This window comes from Populus alba, chromosome 5 (assembly GCF_005239225.2).
Source record: "Populus alba chromosome 5, ASM523922v2, whole genome shotgun sequence".
Lineage (NCBI taxonomy): Eukaryota > Viridiplantae > Streptophyta > Magnoliopsida > Malpighiales > Salicaceae > Populus > Populus alba.
The window spans coordinates 22361980-22386535 of NC_133288.1; the positions used below are offsets into that span (position 1 = coordinate 22361980).

At 32.9% G+C, this 24556-nt stretch overlaps 2 protein-coding genes across 6 annotated transcripts; both read left to right on the plus strand.

The window, feature by feature from the left end:
* The first annotated feature begins 10233 nt into the window (after positions 1-10233).
* On the plus strand, positions 10234-18680 carry LOC118061973 (serine/threonine-protein kinase STY46). 5 transcript variants are annotated; one of them, XM_073409536.1, is made up of 17 exons: positions 10236-10665; positions 10754-10868; positions 11991-12076; positions 12172-12273; positions 12848-12902; positions 13866-13976; positions 14264-14314; positions 14824-14874; positions 15108-15274; positions 15353-15460; positions 16207-16280; positions 16426-16601; positions 16978-17073; positions 17205-17285; positions 17455-17508; positions 18002-18136; positions 18211-18680. In XM_073409536.1, the coding sequence occupies exons 1-17, from the start codon at positions 10487-10489 to the stop codon at positions 18295-18297; spliced, it is 1728 nt and encodes a 575-aa protein (XP_073265637.1). In that variant the 5' UTR covers positions 10236-10486; the 3' UTR covers positions 18298-18680. The 5 variants fall into 5 exon arrangements, 4 of the variants coding, with proteins under 4 accessions (XP_073265637.1, XP_073265639.1, XP_073265638.1 ...); XM_035075625.2 differs by having other exon boundaries at positions 10238-10665; positions 15105-15274; XR_004689687.2 differs by lacking the exon at positions 18211-18680 and having other exon boundaries at positions 10234-10665; positions 15105-15274; positions 17455-17856; positions 18002-18138.
* Positions 18681-19831: 1151 nt separating this feature from the next.
* Positions 19832-23298, plus strand: LOC118061972 (mechanosensitive ion channel protein 6). Its single transcript, XM_035075623.2, has 5 exons — positions 19832-21423; positions 21594-21720; positions 22105-22398; positions 22472-22674; positions 22764-23298. Exons 1-5 carry the CDS (start codon positions 19847-19849, stop codon positions 23050-23052), a joined length of 2490 nt encoding a protein of 829 aa, XP_034931514.1. The 5' UTR covers positions 19832-19846; the 3' UTR covers positions 23053-23298.
* The last annotated feature ends 1258 nt before the right edge of the window (positions 23299-24556 follow it).

The following is a 24556-nucleotide window of genomic DNA, read 5'->3' on the forward strand; positions in this document are numbered from 1 at the left end:
CGTTGGCGGTGAATTGGACTAGTCCAGGTGTAAAAAGCCTGATTCTCTCTCGCCCACTTTGGTTGTCGGGTTGGGATACAAGAGAAGAGATTCGAAGGGTGGATTTGAATTTTTATTACTGCTGTGATGGGAGGATTATGACCATTGGATGATGGTAGGAGGGACTCGTTTTTTTTGTTTTTTTCAATGAGAAGAGGGGTTTGTTTTCTCGGATTGATTCATCCCTTGCATCATTCGAAGCAGGTGTCCTATTCCTCTTTTGTTTTGAACAATTGTATGTTGTTGAAGTCCTAGTAAAGCACCCCTTCTGTGACCAGACCAACCCCGGCTTGGATTTCTTTTCAAAGTAGAGTTCGCAGTCTTAGTTGGACTATTTCTGTTTGTGTAAAATTTTCATCAATACACCTAACTGTGCCGTCTGGTAAGAAAAAACCTGCCCAAGGATTTACAGGCAAAACTCCTGAATCCATTGGAAAACAAGTAGACATGTTATTAACGTTATGGTTTGAAATTTGAATCACGAGTTTTTACTCTTTTAAAAATATATATATTTATTCACACACTTTTAATCAAAAACATTTTATCTCTGTTTTTTTATTTTTTCAACACGAACCAGTGAAGTCCAAATTAAAAAAAAAAAAAAAATGCTAAAGTGACCGATTTCGGTGCCTGATTGGGGCCTTTTATTACTCTGGACATCCCAGTTAGGAGAGACCGAGAGGATGAAGATGGACCACATTACGTGTATGATGTGCTGTACCGATCTCTGCTGGATGTCCGGTCCATGTATGTTAAGAGATCAGCCTCTTAATTTTTACCCAAAACATGGCCATACCCGCCCATAATAACAGAGCACATACCTGGTAAGAACTAGTTTGCCCCAAATTTTTGTTTCGGTCTTTAATTTTCAGAACAAAGTTTATTTGGTCCCTTTATTTGATATTATTTATAGATACGTCCTCAAATGTAAGTTTCTCTCCTCATATTAAGAAAAAAAACAGTTTGGTTTTTATATTAATTTTTTTACAATTAAATCCCTCCATGTCAAAAGGTTTTTTTATTCGCTGAGTAGTTATATTAACAAGCATACACTCACTGGATATTTAAGTATTACACCCCCATCTTTATGCATGGCTTTTCATATTATTGTTAATTATCATCACCATTTCTTCATTGTACCAAAAAAAAATTGTAATAAATATTAATTGTTATGATTATGCAATCATTAGTGTATTAAATCACAATACCTTTGGGCTTGTGGATGGGGGGGGGGGGAGAGCGGGGGCATAAAAGAATGATTTGTGAAGCTGAGCATCTCGAGGAAGAGGAAGGAAATGGAGGAAAACGAATGGCATGTGTATGTGTGTTTGTTTTACAATTTGGATCCATTGCTTGATTTATTTAGAGATTTTTGGTACAAGAATGTATTTTCAAATTGGAATTTTTTTTAATTATCAAAAGTGGAATTATTTATAGAGTGGTAAACCAGAAATGGAATTCTTATGGTACTAAGAATGAACCCTTTTATTTCTTTCTTTTTTAATTTTTTTTTATGAATGTTTCTCAGAGATTTCAAGAAGTTGTGATTTTTTCCTGAATTTTTTTTTAAATATTTGTGGATTTTAAGGGTCTGCATATGATAGCAACGCTGGCAAGCATTCAATGATATATATCTTGTTAGCTGTTAGATGTTAAAGTAATATTCAGAAAAGCTATAAAATGTAATAAACTATGCCTGAATTTTACTATTCTTCATGTAAAAATATTAGATGCTTCGGCTTATAGTACTCCTTTCACTTGTATAAAAATTGAATTTGTTACAATAACTGTCCACGAGCTCCACCTTGAATTGAATGGATGAGTAACTATTCCACCGGTGTGCATGATTTATTTATTTTTAACCCTACCATTGAAGTCTGGAGAGCTTGTATACTAATCTTTAAAAACACAGGGATTTAAATTATATTAACCCTTAAATGGGTAAAATATGAAAAGGTGAGGAAATAAAAAAAAAAAAAGTTTTTTTTCTAGAATACAAGGCTTAGGCTTTTAATTTCTCAACTCTATACGGGTCAACTTGGAACAAATTTTAGGTCATTGATCAGATAAATTGATTTAGGTAAATTTATTTTTTATATATAAAAAAATAATATCATTTTAAAAAGAAATCATGAAGGTGGAATTAACTTGGATACTCTTAGAAAATCACGTCTCTTTTAATTTAATTAACATATTTAAAAAATCAACCTAAAATCCTATGAAAATTCAATGGCCAGAAAAAAAAGGAGCCACTAAGGATACATTATATCTCCATTTTCAACACACTTAATAAATTTAGAAAGATTTCAATAAAATGATTTTAAAATGTGTATTGAACAACCACCAAACATGGTTATAATTTATTTAGGGTTTTGTTAGGGATTAATTTATGGTTAATTATAATCTTATTTAGTATTCTTTTAAAATGTTAAAATTATCTTGTCTGCATCTTTCTAATAGTACAATGTGTGTCGAAAATAAAGTCCCGATGTGTTCTTGTTGGCTAATTTTTTCATTTTTTTTTTCTTTTCTCGTTTCTCTCTTCAGTCACGTCACCTTATCTTATTTTTTTTCATTTGATATTTAATTATATCTTTTAGTCATTGTATTTTTATAAAATTTTAAGTTGATTTTTGTTAAATTTAATTAATTTATAGAATAAAATATATTTTAAAATATCATTAAACAGCCATTATTTGAAATGACATAAATATATTTTGAAATGTGAGAGCTAACTAAAACAGTAAGTGTGTACAAAAATAATATTATGAAAAGTATTTGGGTTCAAAATGCATTGTTTTTCAAATATTTTTTTAATCTATATTATTATTCCAGAACTTTCAGGAAACATAATTATCTTTCAAAAAATAAAAATAAATAAAAATGGTGAGGTCGTTGAAGTTTTCGACCACACCGTAGAAAACTTCATTAAAGAAATGACACGAACTGAGTCCACATTGGATTGTGATGGGAGAGATTAGGTGCAGGTGTGTTCACAACATCGTAGCATGCTCGAATCATTATTTTTTTTTTTTAACTTTCCCAGGATACTTTGAGAAAAAGTGGGGCATAGGGTGCTAGATCCAGAGAGACCAGTCACTGTCTAGTTCCCTGATAGCCTAGCTTACTGCTGTGAATGACGAAGCATCTTTCTGGTCCATCCCTACAACACGTTGTAATTTGGTCAAATTAATACGGTTTGTTTTTATGTTTAAAAATTATTTTTGTAAGGATTAATTTTCTTTTTCAAATACCATTTTCGTATTTTTAATTTTTTTATAAGATATTAGAAAATATTAAAAACAAGTTTTGAAAAATTAAAAAAAAAGCTATTCAAAATATTTTTAATAAAAAAACTATTTAAAAATCAACCTACCAAATAAAATTTAATTAGTTTCGAAAGTAGCCTAGCCCTTCGCGCTAGTGGCACCCCACTATTCATTATCGTCAAACTGTAGTATTAAAGGCAAAACCCATGCTTAAGCTGTTGTCTCTCTCTCTCTCTCTCTCTCTCTCTCTCTCTCTCTCTTCTTACAGGATGCAACACCTTCAGTGCTTCTAGTTCTAGCCCACGAGAGGAAAATATTATTTTAACGCAAAAGGACTTCTAGATTAGTGGATCAGTGCCTAATCTCGGATTAACCTGACACGTGCAGAATGAATTGGATTAGGCAAGGACTGTTGTGGTGTTTAGCATGAAGTGTGCTGTCAAAGTGATAACTTTTACTGATACGTTTTAAAAAGTAGATTTTTTTTTTTCCTTGTAGTTAAAGTTTTCAAGCCTTGTTGTTTGCTGTAAAATATTTTTTTATAAAAATATTTTTTAAAAAATAAATTACTTTTTAATATTTAAGAATATCATAAAAAGATAAGTTACAAGATATTTTTTAGCATTCTCTATGTTATGATAAATAAGTTAAAAATTAATTTATTGGTGTTTTAATTTTCTTTTCAAGTTTATTAAACGAAGAAGAATAAAATATAAAAGATAAAAAAATTGAAAATATAATGAAATAAAAAAAATATTATAATTTTATAAATTATTTTAAATAAAACATATAACAATAAAGAGAATGGGGGACAAAGTTCAATAGATAAAAAAATTAAGAGATGATAAAATTAAAAAATAAATTCTAATTCTATAAATTGTTTTAAATAAAATAAATAACAATTAATATAATAAAGATTGAATCTGATTGGTAAAAAAGTTCAAAGATGATGAGATTAAAAAAATCTAATTTTCTAAATTATTTCACATAAAATATATAGCAATGAAAAGAATGAAGACAAAAAATAATAAATAAAAAAATTCAATTGAAAAGGAGATAAGAAAAAAATAAATAAAAAAAAAATAATAAGAATCAAAGTTGATATAAAAATCAAATTAAATTTTAAAAGATGAGATTAAAAAAATCAAAATAAAAGATTCAAATATATATATATATATAATCAAATTTAAATATAATTAACACATAACAATTTAACTTATTAGTGTTGATTTTTTTTAAAAAAAATTACAACTCTTGAAAAATATATCATGCTTGAAATAAAAGTAAAATATTTTCTTGACTAAATAATATTTTTTGTTGATTAACTTTTTTTTATAATAAATAAACATTAAAAAATTTAGAAAATAATTTTAAGAAAACTCCTTCAATTAAATAAATAGGACCTTAATAAAAAATTTCAGCTAGATACGTTTATTAATAAAACATTTTCATAAAATACCGTTTTAATCACATCACCCCATTATAAACTAACCCAAAAAACAATAAAAAAATTGTCCGGCTATAGAAGTTGGTGGGAGTGGGTGACTTAACTTCAAGCAAGAATTAATTATATTTCATAATGATGTTTGAATCTTGCAATATATATATTTTTTAATCATCTTTCAATTCTGGAATTAATAGAATAAATCCTACGCCCTGTTTCCTTATGGGTTGCCTAAGATTGGATGACCGCATGGAGCCACTTTGATGGATTTTACCTCTTGTCTCAAGTCTCGTCTATAAGATTCTGGTGCTGTATGAAAATACAGCATAAATCATGTTTTTTTATATTTTTATATTATTTTAATATGTTAATATTAAAAAAATTTAAAAAATTATTTTAATATATTTATAAATAAAAAATATTTCAAACCATGACACAAAATATAATTTTAAACATGCCTTTAAAATTACATGATATAAATTTTCAAGGTATTTTAGTGATATTTATATCAGCAAAAAACAATAAGAGATAAAATATACCTCGCATGTTATCATGTTTAAGTCTTATGATTGTACGTAATATTAATGATTACTAAAGGTTTACATGATTGTTAATTTCAGAACTCATGAGATTAGTTGAAGTAAATACAACCTGGTCCATATATTTAAATTAATTTTTTTAATAAAAATTTACATGTTACTAATTTGTCCACGTCCCTCTCCGTCAACATCTTCCATGCTCATGCTTATGAGAACATTGAAAGGAAAGCGATGCCCTTTTATGGTGACAATGTTAGCTTCCTTGTTGTGTGTTGGCAATCTCATTTGAAGTGTCATATTTAGAATCCAATTCGTGTTTATTTTTGTTTATTTTTAGAGTATGTAGCCCATACATTTCACCTAAAAATTAATTCCTAATTCTCGGTTATCATTTTATCATTCACACTTTTTCTTAACACATGTTAAATTTGATAATTCAACAACGTATAGTTATTGTAAAAAAAAAAAAAACTAAAATAGAAAAAAACATGGAAATATGTCTTCTTGCACTTTATATCTTAAAAATACATAAATTTATTATAATAAATGAATTTATGTTATATTTTTATTTTTATCTCTCTAATCAGTATGTTTACACTAACCAAACACGATGTATACATGTTTTTTAACTAGAAAACTTAATTGTTTTGGATTTTTCCCTCTCTTTGTTTTTTTTTTTTTTGTTAAAAAAAAGTAAAATCAACCCTTGTATTGCCACTTTTAAAACCATTCCGTTTAATTTTGAAAAACAATTAATAAAAATAGGATGTCAATTTTTTTTAAGTTTTTTTTTTTTTTTGAAAAAAACAAAGCTAGACCTTAAGAAATTTGCCAGAAGTGTCGCTTGGAATAGAAACAAACTCGGATCCCCGGTTCGTGTGAAGAAAGAAAAGGAGAGCAGCTACTGGTACAAAAAAGTGTTCACTGTTCTTGAACGATAATCCTCAAGTAAAGCCAGCTTTGAATAGCAAAAACCAGGTCCGGCTGCATCTGGTGGAGATTACGAGGCAATTGATGGGTGGTTCCATGCCACAAACCGAAAAGGCAGTGCTAATAATAGACAGCCTGGTGAGTGATGACTCATTCTACAATTTATTTTATCGGCCACATGCAATAAAGAAAAGCGCCTTAATTCCAATTGGCATACATATCTGTGTGAGTCGAGTGGAGAGTCGAGGCAACAGAAGAAATTTATTGGCTCGGAGTGGAGGTGCTTGATGCTATCAAGTATCAAAATATTATCCATGGAAATAGACCTTTTCATATTCTTTCTATTTCTTTTTGGGGTGATGCAGAGATGCACAATCTTTTTATTGAGATTTTTTTCTTTTTTAATTTATGTCTTTATGTGATTGTGGTGTAGTGCTTCTATGCAATCGTAATTTTAAAAGTTGTTTGATTTTTATTATTTAATCTTGATATTCATTTTAATTTGTAATAAAAACTTAGGTTCAAGAAAGATTACAATTTATAACTTCGTTTTAAAAATATGTTTTTTTTTTATCAATCTATTTAGGAGTGTGGTTGCAATTGCTTTTTTAAAGAACTTTTTCGTGCCAAAATATATTAAAATATTTTTTTTTTATTTTTTAAAAATTATTTTTAAGAACAGCGTATCAAAATGATCCAAAAATATAAAAAAAAATTTAATTTTTTACAAAAAAAAGTTAAAATATTTTGGGAACATGGTTTGCACGCATTGATTTTAATTGTCTAGTGATTGGCTAGTTTAATATCAATTTATAATAACAAGTATATCATTAAAAATATATATTTTTATTAGTCGTAGAATATCCTTGAATTAAAAACTAAATTTCTCATTGAATTATAAGATATGATTTATATTATTTCAAATTATAAAAAACTTTATTTGTATTCATTGATAACAAAGCTTTTGTCTAAAACTCGAGTTTTCCTAGTATTAAGTTTTCTTCTTTTTTTCTTTAGCTTGATTGTATCTCAGTATTAATTTGAATTTTATTTTTATAAATCCATGCTAGCTTAATTTAAATTTGTATATCCAAGATAAATCTATTCTCAAGTCACTTATGCCCAAATAAACACACTTATAATTTACAAAATTGCTTAAAAAATGGACAGGATGTTTCACGTATGCGGCGTCGAGATGATCATCTACCCTCAAGAAAAATGTAAAGGCCTATCTAGAAAATACAAGGAGATAAGAAAATCCTTTTTATTATTAGTAAAAAATTTGAATGAGAGTCGCCACCTGATATTATAGTCACTAAAAACTCTAACTGGTCTCAGAGATCGGGTACGGAGACTGGTTGTATAAAGGGAAGGTATTAGCACCCCAACTACGCCCTACCTAAGGTAAGCTGTATTGTTTTATTGTCTGGTAAAATCTAAGGTTTTGTTGTGGTTTCTAATTGTCGATATCTCTACGGTTTAAGAAAAGTCTTTCTCTGTAAATAAATCATTATCTTATCAAATAAAAACCTAACTATTTTATGTATAAAATCGTAATCCCTCAAACTAAAACAAAACAAAAAATATTTTTTTTTTAGAATTTTTGCAATTTTGGCCAATGTTCTCTTGATTTTTAACAAACTAGTTATTAAAGCCAAAATGCATGCTAAAACATTGTTTTTTGGTGTATGAAAAACACAATATAATTTTTTAGCTTTGAGACACCGAGCCGTATGCACAAAAACATTTTTTTTTTTTTTTAGTTTTTTTTAAGTTGATGAAAGCTGGGTATTTTAATACCGGTTTTGTATTTTTATGGTATAAAAATATAAATCGATATTAACCAAAATGGATAAAATAAAAAAAAAAAACAGGAAAATCACTAATGTTTTTTTAATTGGAATGGACCAACATCAACCCAGAATAAAAATAAGCCAACACTGGCCTAAAAATTATAACTAGCTGGTTACTGTGCACATCATAATAACCAGCTAATTATTTTCATTTGCTGCTAAATATGAATTGCTCACGTTTTGCATGAAAATGAAAACAAATGGAGACAAAGCAGAGAAAAGGAAGAATGAAGAAGGAAGAAGAGAGAGGCGGGGGAACTAACCTGCGGTGGCTGCTGTGGAGGCTCACGACGGTGCTCGCTGGTGGCGATAGTTCTAAGCAACGCTGTTGTTGGTGGCGGTGGACGGTTTCTTCCTTTGTTTTCTTTCTCCTTGTTTTTTCTTTTTTATTCTTCTCTTGTTCTTCCTTTCTTTTTTCCTCTTTTGGGTCTTTTTTCTTTCTTTCTTTTGGTCTTTCCACCCTCTCCTTTTGTGCTCTTTTTTTTTTCCTGCTATCTTCTCGTGTATTTATAGGAAAAACAAAGGGGAGAGAGGCAAGGGCATCACTGTGTACCTGCCCCAAAAACCACTCGAGGGGCATGTCCCCTCCTTTTTCATCACCCCGTGGTAGGCCACGGGTCAAAGTTTATACAAGTGAGGTTATGGTCGGTGTCTTTTTTATGCTTTTCAGAGAAAGAGGGAGAGAAAAAATCTTCTTCTTTCCCTGCCTCGCATGTCCAAGGGAAGTAGAAGACCCACAATGTCATTCAAAACGACATCGTTTGAGTCTTTTTTTTGCGTGAATAGTGCATGAAACAATGTCTTTTTGGACAAAACGTGCCGTTTCATTTAAAAGAAAAAGACGGCAAAAACGTGTCAGAGTTTATATTGGTCCTCAATTTATAATTTGTTCAATCAAGTCCTCAATTGCAATTTGACTGTAAAAATAAATTCAATTGTGTCCCTGTCAAATTCAATCGCCGGCCTTGAAGTTGACCGCTTTTTTTCACATTAGTCCTTGGTCTTGAATTTATGAAATTTGACCCTCAATTGATTAATAAACTTTTAATTTCTTTAATTTGGCCCCTGATTCGGTTTAATTGCAGCCCCTCTATTTACACGTGTTTTTCATCTTGGTTCTTGGTTTCAGATTTCTTCAATTAAGTTCATAATTGGCCATCAAACTTTAATATCTATGCAATTTAGCTCATGAATTGACCAAATTAACTCTAAAAAATTATATTTTGACCCCAGAACTTTAATTGCTTTCAATTAAAGCCTAAATTGATTTTAAAATCAATTTTTGTTGCAATCAAACTCTTCATAAATTCAACTAAACCTTCAATAAAATTTAATTGAGTACATAAACATTTGATTTTTGGACTTTTCTTCCTCAAATTGAATTTTCTTTGTCAATAGGGCTCTCATCAGTCAATAAAATACCGTTAAATTTCAATCTTTGTATTTTTGAACTTTCTCAAGGACCTCAACCAATTTTTTATTATTTTCTAAGAGTTCTGGCATCCCTTTTCACTATTATATTTTTTTGTATTTTTTAAAGAGAGAAAATGTGAATTGAGAAAAAACCTAAAAAAGGGTTATGACACAGGAAATGAAAGTTTGTTTATGATGATACTCTCATTGTTTTTTTTAAAAAAAATTGGATGACTAGAGATACTCTTGAACCATAATCATTAAAAGCCTTTTTTTTTTTTTTTAAAGATGTTTTTGAAAAAAATAAAAAAAATTTAATTTTTAATTTGCTTTAAATTAATATTTTTAAGTATTTTCAAACTATTTTAATATGCTGATGTTAAAAATATATATTTTTTTTAAAATATTATTTTAATATATTTTTGAGCGAGAATTAAACACTTAAAAAAATAACCGCTATCACATTCTCAAACATTATCAAAATTTTATTTTTATATAATTTAAAAATATAGTCTCCGCATCAATATAATTCATTGAAAATAAATAATTTTTAAAAAAATAAATTTACAAAATAAAAAATTAATTATACCACTTCAACGACCATACGAATACCAAAAGGTTCTAATTACTTTTTTTATAATAAAATAATAATTTATTTATTTATTGGTAACAAAAACGTGAATCAAAGCGGTGATACTAGCAAAGCAAAAGGCATTGTTAGAATCCACGTAGATGCGCGCTTATGGCTGCACATTATGCCATCAATTAACGACTTCATTTTCTCTTAACCTCTACTCTAATCATGTTTATAAATTACTCAATAAACGGAAACAAAGCGAGAGAGAGAAATTGAAAGAACGAGACAGGGCACTGCTAGCTCTTCTCTTTCTTCATACAAGCAATATGTCTACTTAAAATTAACGGATTCACGTGCTCGATCACCACCGCCATTGATCCTTTTCAAAGAAACCACTCGGCGTTCATTTTTCTCTGTCTTGAATGGGAGACACGGAGAGTTGCAGCAGCAGAGCTGTAGATTTCCTGCCTCGAAACCAGAGGCAAAAGCTTGATGTTTTTAACGAAGTTTTCTGCCGACTTAAAGAATCGAATAACGAAGAAGCGAGTCTTCATGGCTTTGAAAACGAACTCTGGGATCATTTCGGTAGACTTCCTCCTCGGTAATCACAATCGGAATATTCCTTTCACTACAATTCCTTTTTGTTATTTTAGGTTTAATTTACTGATTTTTAAACTCTTGTTTTAAAGATATGCCATGGATGTGAATGCGGAGAGAGCAGAGGATGTTATTATGCATAAGAGATTGTTGCAGATGGCACACAATCCAGCTACTCGGCCGGCAATTGAAGTGCGACTTGTTCAGGTAGGAAGACGAAGATTCGGCTATGGATTCCTTACTGTCTTTTAATTATTTTCTTTTGGCTTGTGTGATACTCTTTGTTATTCTTCTATTATTAACTGGTAGGGTAGACGTGTTTTATTTCATAAAAGTTGCCTAAAAAATAATGATTATCCTTTTTTGCACGTTTGTTGCTGCTCTATTTTGATTTTATGTTCCAAGTCTTAAAATTACAGTAAAACGGTAAACGGAAAAGTTTTGAATAATTTTCTGAATAATCAAATCTCAAATATTAAATAATTTGCTACGAGAAATAATATAGAAATTGTTTAAATAGCAGCTAAAATCAACCTAAATAATGAAACCTAAACCAAATAAAATTCTGAAATCTAATTAAAAAAGAATTTTTTTTTGAAAATAACATCTTCTAATTTGAGATGAATAAATTTCTGAATAATCAAATCTCAAATCTTGAATAATCTGCTATGAAAAATAATACACAAACCATTTAGATTGTGTTTAAAACCGATTTAGATAATAAAACTTAAACCAAACAAAATTCAAGAAAGTAATATCAAAAGATCTGCGAAAAAAAAGAAAATTCTAAACATTTTTCATGCTTAATTCGAGCATGATACCGACCTCATCTAATTACTACTAGCTAAACCACTAAAGAACTAGGTCTGTAGAAGGCGTTGATAAAATCTCAGCATGATCAATAATAGGATTAAAAATTATGCCCTGTTTTTGTCATGATGCTAGTTCAACGCGTCCAGACTGATTCTTGGACTTTTGATGCATGTCATGCATCATAAAAGGTTCTGGATTAACAGTGCAATTCAGATAAATCAAACTGTTAATCTATTGTCCTGAACATGCTGAATTTTCATTCACAATGAAACTAATAATTTTGACTTTTGTGCGACCAAATTTTCCTGGATTTCTATTTTATATTAGGTTCATATAGAAGTTGTACTGTGATTTGCTGTTTTAAGCTTCTCTGTCCCCTACCCTGTTTTCTTTGACCTTACTTCTTTGAAAATGGTGACATTATTAGGTTTTCTTTGCTGCTTTGATTACAATTTGATTGTGCAGTTAAAAGTTCATTGCTGGTGAATCTCATCTTTTCATATATTTCTTATGCAGGTTCCTCGTCAATCTGATGAACATTCCGGTGATCCGGTAGATTCAGAATTGCAGCTTCAATATCTTGATTATCTTGGCAAACATAGGCATGGCTATGCAAATATATTGTTTGGATTTGCATTCCTCTGTGAAAATTTGCAACTTTTGATGTCTTACATTCGTCTCTTTCTTTCATATTCAGCATTCATCCACCACCAGCCTTTGGTTCGTTATCTGATTCTGAACTTCTTCGTAAATATCAGGATAAGGATATCACAGTGATTGCCAGGCCACTTTGCTTCCGGTAAATGTTCACGTGATTCTCCAGTCACTTGATTTCATTTCCTATGCTGTTGTGATGTTTCCTTATTGCCCACCCAGATTAGGCTATATTCTGAATCAACTTGAAGTTTTCAGATATTAGGGATGAAATTTGAGGAGAAAAGAAAAGAAAAAGAAAAAGAAAAATGAGAAGTGTGGCTCCATCAAAATGGCTAGGGTATCCAGGCGCTTCTTGATGCAAGCAGCCCCACGACCATTAGAATTAATTAACTGGTTGTTTATTCATGTGTTGCTAACTCATGTGATCAGTAGCATTAAGCATTTAATGTTAATGTACTCATGTTGCCAGACTTAGTAACTATGAGGTTGGGATTTTCTATTTTTGGTGATGCATATAGGATGGTAGATGTGTTGCTTTCTTCCCTTTGTGTTCCTTAGCTGTGATAATCCTTTGCTTTCTTTGAATGGGTATTTGTGCTTAGACACACAATATCCATTGTGCTATATGCCCTTTGAGGCCAATCCTTTCATTAGCTTCTGGCAATACCTTTTAGTTCTTGTTAAAATAACACTGCAATGCTTCCATGATTTTGTAGGCTGGCGCATGAAATTACAATTTCAACTAATGATAAGCCAAAACTCCTGAGTCAGGTAGTGACCTCTTCTAGTTTCTAAATCATCCGTGGATGTAATCTGTGTTTTATCAGTCATGGTAGGCATGCTGTTGACATTCTCCAATGAGCTTTGCATACATAGGATTTATTCTATCCTTGTTGTAGCATCTTTTATTTTGACATCTTCTGAACACGGCTGCAGGAACAGTCTTGATATATAGGAGGCATCTGATTTCAGATTTATTTTGTAGTACAAAGTTGACATACAAGAAGAGAGAACTTTACATCATGATTTGAAGGATGAAGTGTGCATTTCCATTCATTGTGTTACAATAAGTGGAGCAATCTTACTGAAACATTTGTCATGTAATTACTTGATGTTGAAGGATCTTCTAAAAATCAGTCTTTTCTTAATACCTTTCTTTAACTTCTATTTGTGAACCCATCTATAGCTTTATTCATTCCTGTCTCTCAGTTAATTCATCCGACCTCAAGACATTTTTATTGTATTCCTAGATCATTGCATAATTTGATGCTTTCCACCACCAGTCAAGAGAGAACTCCTCTCCACAGGCTGCCTCTCCTCTTTGATCTTCTCTGCTAGCAGTCACATGGATCTCTCGATGACACATGTCTATTCAGTATTCACATTTTTATTGTAGTGCCAGATCATTGCACGAGTTCTGGTTTATTTTCTAATCTTCTTATAATTCAATACTTTCTACCACCAGTCAAAAGAGATTATTGCCTCTCCACTTTGATCTTCTCTGCTATTAATCACATGGATCTCTAGATTCTAGATGAGATATGTTTGTTGTGCTGTAGTGTTATTTTTCAAATTCACTACTTAACATGGGTACACTTGTTATTTGAAATGATGTCAAAGTTTCCTGAATGACTTGCATTAGGATATTCTAAGTGCAATGGCGCACTCTGTATAATATTTTGTTTTAATTGACCTAGCTAAATAAATTATGCTTTTCTATTTTTCAATTTTCAGCTTACTTCCTTACTGTCTGAGATCGGGCTCAACATTCAAGAAGCTCATGCCTTTTCCACAACAGATGGCTACTCCTTAGACGTGTTTGTTGTTGATAATTGGGCACCTGAGGTACTGCACCCATTTTGCCCCACCTTAGTATAATCATTGGATTAATAGTTGTTTAACACTGTTGAAGTGGTTTTCAAGATTCACTGTTCAGATTGTATGATAACAGTTTTTGATTTGTTATCAGTCACATTTCTTTGTGGGAAGCCACATGTTATAGATCTAAATCAGTGTTTCTTTAACCTCTTCTTTACAAGGTCATAAAAAAAAGTACCTAAGTGGAATTCTAAATTCATCTCTTATCTTCTGATAATTGTTAAGTCATGACTTACTTCCATAATTATTTACAGGACACAGAGCGGCTTAGAAGCATGCTGTTTAAGGAAATTCCAAAAATCGAGGTAGCCCTTCTATATGCTACTGGTATATTGCATTTAATGCTAGTGATTAATTTCCAGCGAGCTTATGGCTTGCTGTATGTTTTGTTTAGGGCTTTGTTTGTTCATGGTTATGTGAATGTATCTTAAAATGTTAAACATGTAACACTGATTGTCATGAACTTCATATCAGTATTTATCACCCACACGAGGCCTTGAAGATTTCCCTAAGGATCCTGTAATGGAAGGCTTGAGAAAATCCCTAAAATCTTAGTATAATCATTGGATTAATAGTCGTTTAAGACTGTTGAAGTGGTTTTCAAGATTCACTGTTCAGATTTTATGATAACAGTTTTTGATTTGTTATCAGTCACATTTCTTTGTGGGAAGCCACATGTTATAGGTCTAAATCAGTGTTTCTTTCACCTCTTCATTACAAGGTCATAAAAAAAAGCACCTAAGTGGAATTCTAAATTCATCTCTTATCTTCTGATAATTGTTAAGTCCTGACTTAGTTCCATAATTATTTACAGGACACAGAGCGGCTTAGAAGCATGCTGTTTAAGGAAATTCCAAAAATCGAGGTAGCCCTTCTACATACTACTGGTATATTGCATTTAATGCTAGTGATTAATTTCCAGCGAGCTTATGGCTTGCTGTATGTTTTGTTTAGGGCTTTGTTTGTGCATGGTTATGTTAATGTATGTTAAAATGGTAAACATGTAACACTTTTTATCATGAACTTAGTGCTATTTTAATAATACTCTTTAAATGATTCATCTGTTTATACTTGATCATTTGAAGTGCTGTGCAGGAGGACGCTGATAAACACACGGTTTATCCTGTTGCGAAGCAAGATCAAATAGGAATCAGTCTTGTCTCTAATCTCATGAATGTCCCTGCTGATTCAATTGATGTTTGGGAAATTGATGCGCGACTGTTAATATACGAGAAAAAAATTGCAAACGGATCCAGTGGAGATCTGTGAGTTCTTGTCATCTTAAGGCCCATGATCTGTTCTTGTTTGAATGCTCTTTGAATTGAATAATTTACTTGAAACAGGTATAAAGGCACCTTCTGCAGTCAAGATGTAGCTATTAAAGTTCTTAGGGGTGAACATCTAAACAATAAACTTCAGAGTGAATTTAATCAAGAAGTCTTAATCATGAGGTTGGTTGTATTTTTGGTTCTTTATCTACCCATCTAAATGCTTACAAAATGCTCTCTGAAATTCTGAAAACATTTGCAGTTACAGCTGGAACTTCAAATATACCAGTGGAATCATGTTTTTATACTGGAACTAGATCGAAATGTAAATGTACCAGGTTGATAATCCTGACAATTTTGAAAATTTAATTATTGGATGAGCTGTCATGACTCCTAACAAATATTTTCTGTAGATGTTTTTTAGTAGTCCAAATGTCCCAAGAAATGCAATTTCAACTCACAAATAGTAAGCAGGGGGTTATGCTTTCTTGTGTGCTGAAGAGGTCATACCACATTTCATGTTTTCATGATGTTGATAAAATTGATTGATTGGATGGAGGCATTTCATATTTTAAAGCGGTCATTTACGTAAGGGAACAAGTGAAGTAGCTTTTCAAAATTCTCATGTATTTCGTGTGACAATTTAGAAATTTGTTCACAAACGCATCATATGTGATGTTTCCACAGTATCAAGTTCCAGAATCTCTCTTGTAATCTAATTTTCTAGCAATCTTGAGTCCTTTTTCTGTCATGGGAGCATGGATATTGCATTTTAAGTGTTCTCAGTGTTTCATTTCTGATTAGTGAAGTCAACTCTTAAAGCACTTAGTTGATTCCCTTAGGGATCTTAAATAAAAAATAAATGTCGCCACTGCACTCTTGCATGGATTTCTTCTCTGTTCCCCTTTAGACTCCTTTGCAATTTGCAGGAAGGTTCATCACAAGAATGTTGTGAAATTCATCGGTGCATGCACCAGACCTCCAAGCCTGTGCATCATTACAGGTAATTTCGAACACTCATGGCTATATGTGTTCCTTGAATTAATTAATTATATGTTGGTTTGTAGTGTAATTTTAATAATGCCCACATGAATGACCCACCTATTTCAATGTGTATTGACTTTCTGTTTGCAAATAACCCTTCCCAGAATTTATGTCTGGTGGAAGCATGTATGACTTTCTGCGTAAACAAAAGGGAAGTTTAAGTCTTCAGTCTTTACTCCGAGTAGCAATTGATGTTTCCGAGGGAATGCACTGCTTGCACCAAAATAATATAGTACATAGAGATCTGAAATCTGCCAATCTCTTGATGGATGAAAATGGAGTAAGTGGTTCACTTTTTCAGTATTTAATTTACAGTCTGGCCAGTGTTCCTGTTTTTGTTTTTTCTCTTCTGAGTTCTGAAACAGCAACAGTTTCAGAACTCAGAAGACAGTACTTTATACTTATCAACTGACCACCATCTTGCATTCAGTTTTACATCTTGCATTCAGTTTTAAGCGATGTATCAACATTTTTTGTTTCTCAGAACTAAATCATGTTTCAAATTGGAAAGCTGCAATAACTGATCAAATCCTCTAGAGAGGAAGCAAGGCAGCCTTGTGAATCAGCTTTTTCTATAATAGAACATAAGTTTACATCTTTGCTTTACTGGCTATGACTACTAGTGTTTCTTAAAGTTTCAAAAATTTGGCTAGCAGGTAGCTAAAGTTGCTGATTTTGGTGTTGCTAGAGTGCAAGATCAGTCTGGTGTGATGACAGCAGAAACTGGAACCTATCGCTGGATGGCTCCAGAGGTTGGTGCTGTTGCACTGAATAAAATGGATTAGTGAATCACATGATGATTATTGATTAAAACATTTTTATGCATTCGGTTGTTTCATCATGGCTCCATAACATATGTTTCCTTGGTGTTCGGTTATATAAGGTTATTGAACACAAACCATATGATCATAAAGCTGATGTTTTTAGTTTTGGCATTGTGCTCTGGGAGTTGCTTACTGGAAAGGTAACACCACAACCACATTCTCTCTGTTTTGTTAGAAGTAATGAGATATTCTTCTTGTTAATATGTTTAGTTTTTCCAAATTGATGTTTTGTTTTTTTACAAGTTCTGCAAATGTATGATCACTCAGATTTCATGACAATCATCTATGTTCTTGTGAATGGTATCCCAGCTTCCGTACGAGCATTTGTCTCCATTACAAGCCGCAGTTGGTGTGGTCCAGCAGGTAGTCCTCCACGATGCCTTATCTTTCTGCTTCAGATGGGATTTTAGTTTTCCATTCAGATAGAAACCAGCCCGTCTTTGGCTTTGTCTGTTAACTGCCAAACTGCTTCCCGACCAACAGAACCCTGTGCCTGGTATAAACAAAGCAAAGACCAAGCACATGACTAAATGACTTCTTGGTTAGTGTAGATCCCGTGGACTCATTTTAGGAAGTCTCAAAGGTTGTGTCAAAGAGTCCCGTGCTCCAATCATATTTTTTAATGCCTTGCATCAAAATTAAGACAGGTGGGGGAGGGGGTCAAAATTTTAGTTCAATCAGCAATCCCGGAAATAAAAAGATCAGGATCTGGTAAATTCTTTTTATCATCATCCTTTGTGATCATGCTGCTTGGTGGTATTGTGATCTGCTGTCATAGAAGCATATTTTGAGCTCAAATTGACTAAGGGACTTGCTAACCACTAATAAAGAGCTGCTGTCCTGACATGGATTTCAGGGTCTAAGACCATCAATTCCAAGCCATTCACATCCCAAATTGGCGGAACTGCTTGATAGATGCTGGCAGCAAGACCCATCTTTGAGACCTGATTTCTCTGAAATTTTAGAGCTTCTACAGCAGTTAGACAGGATGGTATGTGAAGGATCTAAAATTTCTCCATTCGTTATCGCTGTAGACATTTAGAAACTCATCTAATCTCTGAACAGGTTGCTGATGAAAGTCAGGACAAGCAGAAAGGAAAGTCTCCTAGAAGAGTTGAAACTGCAATTGGAGGAGACATACGGGGATGCTAGAAGTGAATATTTCATCCATCACAATGCTCGCTTTTGTTCAACCAGGGTTCGGTGCTCTTCCTTGATGAATACAAATACAAATACAAATACATCTACATACACACCTCGTCAGTGTACATAAACTGTTGGAGATAAGCACGTACGTTCCCTAACCTTGAAGTTGAACTGTTGATTGTATAGTTGCTCACCAAGTGTAGAGCTTAGCTTTAGTTTGTGGTGTCCTAGCTCTAGCGTTGTGTCGGTTTTCAGCCAGCGAGAGCGTAGACGTTATGGATGAAGTGTTCAGTGAACTGCTAGTTCTTTAGAGTAGGGTATTTTTTTTATCCTGTTAAAAGCTTTGGAATTGGGAGTTAATGCTTTAATGAATTTTAATATACCTTCAAGGAGTGATAAAATCCACGACAAGAATTTAAAGCTTCGGCATATATGCTAAGGAAAAGAGCACTGTTAACTGAAAATGTTCTTACGCCTCAAATCCAGAGCCTTTGCCTTTCTTGGTTCCTGGTATCTATTCCTTGGGCACATTCCAGCAATGGAAATTCTCTCTGTAAACCCCAGGAAAAATTCCCCAGCTCTTGACAGATGAGAACTGATGGAAGAAGAATTTTATGTCGAGAATATATTAAATGAAACGCATATATATGAGAAAGCACATATCATCTTAAGGAAAAGAACTGATTGATTGTTTGGAGATTTGTTTTCAGCGCCCTAAAATCCTAGAAATTGTGTGATGCTCTTAATTAATGAATACAAGGCGCGCGCGCGCGTGCATAAAAGAGAGACGATTAAAAAATATTTTTTTAATGGGAGAGAATTTTTATTTTTTGGTGGGATTAAATATGATTTTTTCTCTACTTTTTGCGCTTGTCTTTCCCATGTTGTAAATTTCTCAGTCTTTAATGTTGAGCAACATAATTTTTTTTCATAAAATCCCATCCTAACTGAAAATCGAAACCCAATTTCATAACACATTTAGCTATTGCATTTATGAGATTTCCTAATGAAACATAAGATATCCATTTGATGGTTAATTTTTTTCGGTAAATGAATTATGCAAGACTGTAAAATTAGCATCACTCGTCCCATCTTGGTCATTGGCATGTACAAAAATACCGATAACTGGGAAATATAAATATTCCAGGTCCCAAAATCCCACGCCTAAAACGTTCAAATTTTGCCAAGCAATCTGTTTTGAAATTCGTGGATGTTTCAGTCGAATCAAATAAGAATTAATGTTAATCAAATATCCTTAGTCGTCTTCTTTACTTTTTAAGACTTCAGCCCAACCAGGGTGCCTGCACGAGTCTCAGGCCAATTACAAGGAGCACAGAACTCCATGAAAACTTGAGAAGGGCATGCGATTAGAGTTCACTTCTTTGGCAAAGCCAGAGCCAAAAGAAGAGAATTTATGCCAAAAAACGAATACCATGAACGTGAAAACTGCAAGAGAACAAAAGAGTTGATTCCACCACAAATCTTGCCTTTATTCTCCAAATCAGTAGCTTCCATGAGCATCTGTGTCCTACTCAAATAGTGTATACTAAAAATAATGCTGCACTATCAAAATTCGAATCTTTCTCCATCGACTACTGTAGTTTACATGCTTAAAAGTACTTCATATCAGTATTTATTACCCACACGAGGCCTTGAAGATTTCCCCAAGGATCCTGTGATGGAAGGCTTGAGAAAATCCCTGAAATCTTATGGTAGTCAGGCTAAGCAACAACCAGAGCACCTAGAAAAGGAAAAACAAGCTCTACTCCACCATGGCAGCGATTGTCACATTGCCCAGTTCTCTGGTTCGTTTGGCCAGGATGAGGAAGTTATTGTCAACGTTGACAATATTGCTGATGTTTCTGACAAAGAAACCACTACTGCTTCAAAATCCTGCAGTGGAAGTCCAAGCAGGAAAGCTACAGGGTCAGCAAAGAAATTCAAAGTGTCGTTTGAGGACGTAATTCATGAAGCTGTCCGGGAAAGAAGCAAGGACTCCCATCAACCATCTTTCAGCGCTCCTGAGCAAAATTCATGGAGGTTAGTCGTGAACAAGGCGAAGTCCAGATTGATAGACCAGCCTGAGGAACACTATCAAAGAACTGAGAGAACGGCGAACTCTGATGGAGCTTTGGGTGAAGAAGATGACGATGAAGACGTCCCAGAAGAATATAGGAACATAAAACATAACACGTTGATAATGATGCAATGGGTGAGTCTTGTTTTAATCATAGCAGCCTTAGTTTGTAGTCTGTCCATTCCTGTATTAAAGAGGCAGACATTGTGGGATCTTTCACTGTGGAAATGGGAGATAATGGTTTTGGCACTCATCTCTGGTCGTTTGGTGTCTGGTTGGGGAATTAAGCTTGTTATTATCTTCATCGAAAGCAATTTTCTTTTGCGGAAACGGGTTCTGTATTTCGTTTATGGGTTGAGGAGGGCCGTTCAGAATTGCCTGTGGTTGGGTTTGGTCTTGTTTATTTGGCACTTGACCTTTGATGACAAGGTTGAGAAGAGCAAGAGCAAGATATTGCTTTATGGGACCAAGATTCTGGTGTGTTTCTTTATAGGAACATTAATATGGCTTTTGAAAACCCTCCTTGTTAAGGTTCTTGCTTCATCCTTCCATGTGAATGCGTTCTTCGAACGAATCCAGGAGGCTCTGTATAATCAATATATAATCGAGTCACTCTCTGGTTCTCCATTCCCTGAATGGCGAAGCACCAAGGAAGAGGTAGGGGCAGTCACCGGGGTTCAGCAAATACAAAATTCCGGGTCTACTAGTCCCGGTCCTGGTGATCTCAAGGAAACTCTCCTTGCAAAGGAAGGTCGTGGAAAGCTACAAAGATGCGCCTCGGTTGGGAAGAAACCTAGATTTTCTAACACAACGCCTAACAAGAAAGATGAAGAGATTCCAATTGACAAGATGCAAAAGCTAAACCATATGAATATATCAGCTTGGAATATGACGAGGATGATAAATATCATCCGCCATGGTGCCTTGTCTACTTTAGATGAGCATATACTTGATTCAGACATCAAAGATGACTATTTACTGCATATAAGAAGTGAGCGCCAAGCAAAAGAGGCAGCCAAGAAAATATTTCAGAAGGTGGCTAAGACAGGAAGCTAGTAAGTTAATTTGCATATTTTCACTCACTGTCAATCCATATCATCTCCATTCAAGCTGACTGACCATGATGCTGCCATGGATAGATTCAAAGTATTTTCCTTTCTTATGTTTGTCTCCTGATATTTTTTTACGGCCATTCATCTGATGTTTTGAATCTGTATCTTTGTAGTAGCCAGATTTACCTTGATGACATGACTCGCTTTATGAATAAAGAAGCAGCATTGAAAGCAATGCATCTCATGGGAATAACACGCGAGGATGAAGGAATAAGCAAGTCTTCTCTCAAGTCCTGGCTGGTAGTTAATCTCTAAATTTATTGCTTGGCCTACTTTGGTCATTGGTTATTGCTGATTTATTGCTTGCTTGGACATGGCCCGTCCTGGGCTAAAAAAACAGGGTTAATTAATCCGGTCAAATTTGAGTAATCTATAAACTAACTCGTGATTAGTTGTTTTGATCAAAATTTAATTTGATTAAAAAAAAAACCAAAATAACATGAATTTAACTCTCTTTTTTTTTATCTTAAATGTTGATATTTTAAATTAATTCGATCAAACTATATCAACACTTTCAACTCTTGACCTGAATCTTCAGCTTTGTTGGGTCAAGATTAATAACTTTTCTTCTTGATGTATTTCAAGAGAACGCAATGAAAGAAACTTTCTTCACCTGTGGTTTAGGTTAACGCGTTCAGAGAGCGAAGGGCACTGGCATTATCTCTCAATGACACAAAAACAGCTGTCGATGAACTTCACAATATGTTGAGCATCCTCGTCAGCGTCATTATTATGATAATCTGGCTCATTATACTTGGAATTCCTATCTCTCACTTCCTAGTCTTCATAAGTTCCCAGCTTCTGCTGGTGGTGTTCATCTTCGGAAATACCTGTAAGACCGTGTTTGAAGCAATCATATTCTTGTTCATAATGCACCCATTTGACGTGGGTGATCGCTGCGAGATTGATGGAATCCAGGTATACATAGTAATCATGCCAAAGTATCTTTCTCGACATGGCAGTGTTTAACTGATGTTTCTTTGAGCTTCAGCTGAGGGTTGAAGAGATGAATATATTAACGACAGTGTTTTTGAGGAGCGATAACCAGAAGATCGTATATCCCAACATTGTTCTAGCTAGCAAGCCTATCGGTAACTTCTATCGCAGTCCAGATATGACGGAGGCAATTGATTTCTCCGTCCACATCTCCACTCCGATGGAAAAGATTTCTAGCTTGAAATACAAAATAAAAGGGTATGTAATTATGAATGAAGCTCCACCTATCCTTTTCTTTTTCGTAGTTAAATGGTAGATCAAGGAAGCCATTTTTGCAACCAATGCAGGTATGTTGAAGGAAACAGTAACCACTGGCATCAAAATTCAATGGTGGTCGTGACAGATGTTGAGGACATGAACAAAATGAAGATGTCACTTTGGGTCACGCACAGGATGAACCATCAGGAAATGCATGAGAGATGGGCCAGGAGAAATCTTCTCCTAGAAGAAATGATCAAAGTGTTCAAAGAGCTCGATATTGAATATCGCATGTTGCCCTTGGATGTGAATATCAGAAACATGCCGCCTTTGATCTCGAACAGGCTGCCCTCAAACTGGACCACTTGTGCCAATTAATCAATAATTGAAGAAAGATAACACTGGATTGATGAGTTCCTAATAGGAAACATAGGATTCTAACTCAAGGTTTCAACAAAGATTGCCCCTACTCAAGGCATGTGAACAACATAAGCAGCTGATTCCATGTAAACTGAATGTAATCGGTGTAGTTTTTGAATCATTCCTTTGTGGTTAGACTAAATAAATGTGCAATCCCATGGGGGAACACCCCCGAAGTAATGGCGATGCTTCCAACTATAAGAATGGTGTCTTTCTACCTAGCAAAACAAAAAAGGGCAATGCTAATACCTTATCAGATGATATTATCAATCAGAAAGTTGAATATGCAAGGTGGCAAAGCTGCCATCCTCCAAGAAAGATGGATCAAAATGGCCACGACACCTATAACATGGAAAAGCCTAACAATACTAAATAGAAAAAAATATAACTAACTAAAAAATTATTTATTTTTCAAAAACATTCTTACACTAGTTTTTTGGATTTGAAAAAAAATCGTTATCAAATTCAAATTATTCGTGAGATAGAACCTTTTTAATCAGGAAATTATTCTTGCCCAAACCTAGCTTAGCCAGATGTCTGCATAGCGGTTACCTTCCCTGTGATTGTGCTGGCTGGTCACTTGCTGATTCTTGTCAGTATATCCTTACTCAGCTAGTGTGCAGAAAGAGCAAACTTGGACGGGATAATTTAGAAATATTCATCATTTTATATCCCAAAACCGAGCAATATATATTAACTACGATCACATTAAAATTAACATGTTTTAAATGATTTAACAAAATAAACATAGTATATAAAATATAAATAAAATTATATTAATCTTAATATTATATATATATATATAATTTAACTTAAATGGGTAAAATACGAAAGGTGAGAATAAAAAAATGAAGTTGCAAGGCTTAGGCTTTCAATTTTTAAACCTGGGTTAACTCGGAGCAAGTTTCAAGTCATTGATCGGATAAATTAATCCTAAATAATTTATTTTTTATATAAAAAATAAAAATAATATCATTTTAAAAAGAAAAAAAAAAAGTCATGAAGTTAGAATTAATTTGGATGCGTTTCAAAAATTATTTCTCTCTCAATTTAATTAATATGTTTAAAAAATCAATCTAAAATTTTATGAAGATTCAATAATTAAAAAATATATATTATAAAATTAAAGATAAAATTTAAAATAATTAACACGTAGCAATTTAAATTATTAATGTTGATTTTTTTAAAAAAAAAATTGCAACTCTTGAAAAATATATCATGCTTGAAATAAAGATAAAATATTTTGCTAAATTTTTCATTTGATTAAATAGTGTTTTTTTATTAATTTTTTTATATAATAAATAAACATTAAAAAATTTAAAAAAATAATTTTAGGAGAACTCCTTCAATTAAATAAATAGGACCTCTATAAAAAATTTCAGCTAGAGTCGTCTAAAACTATGATACGTTTATTAATAAACCATTTTCATAAAATACCGTTTTAATCACATCACTGATCACC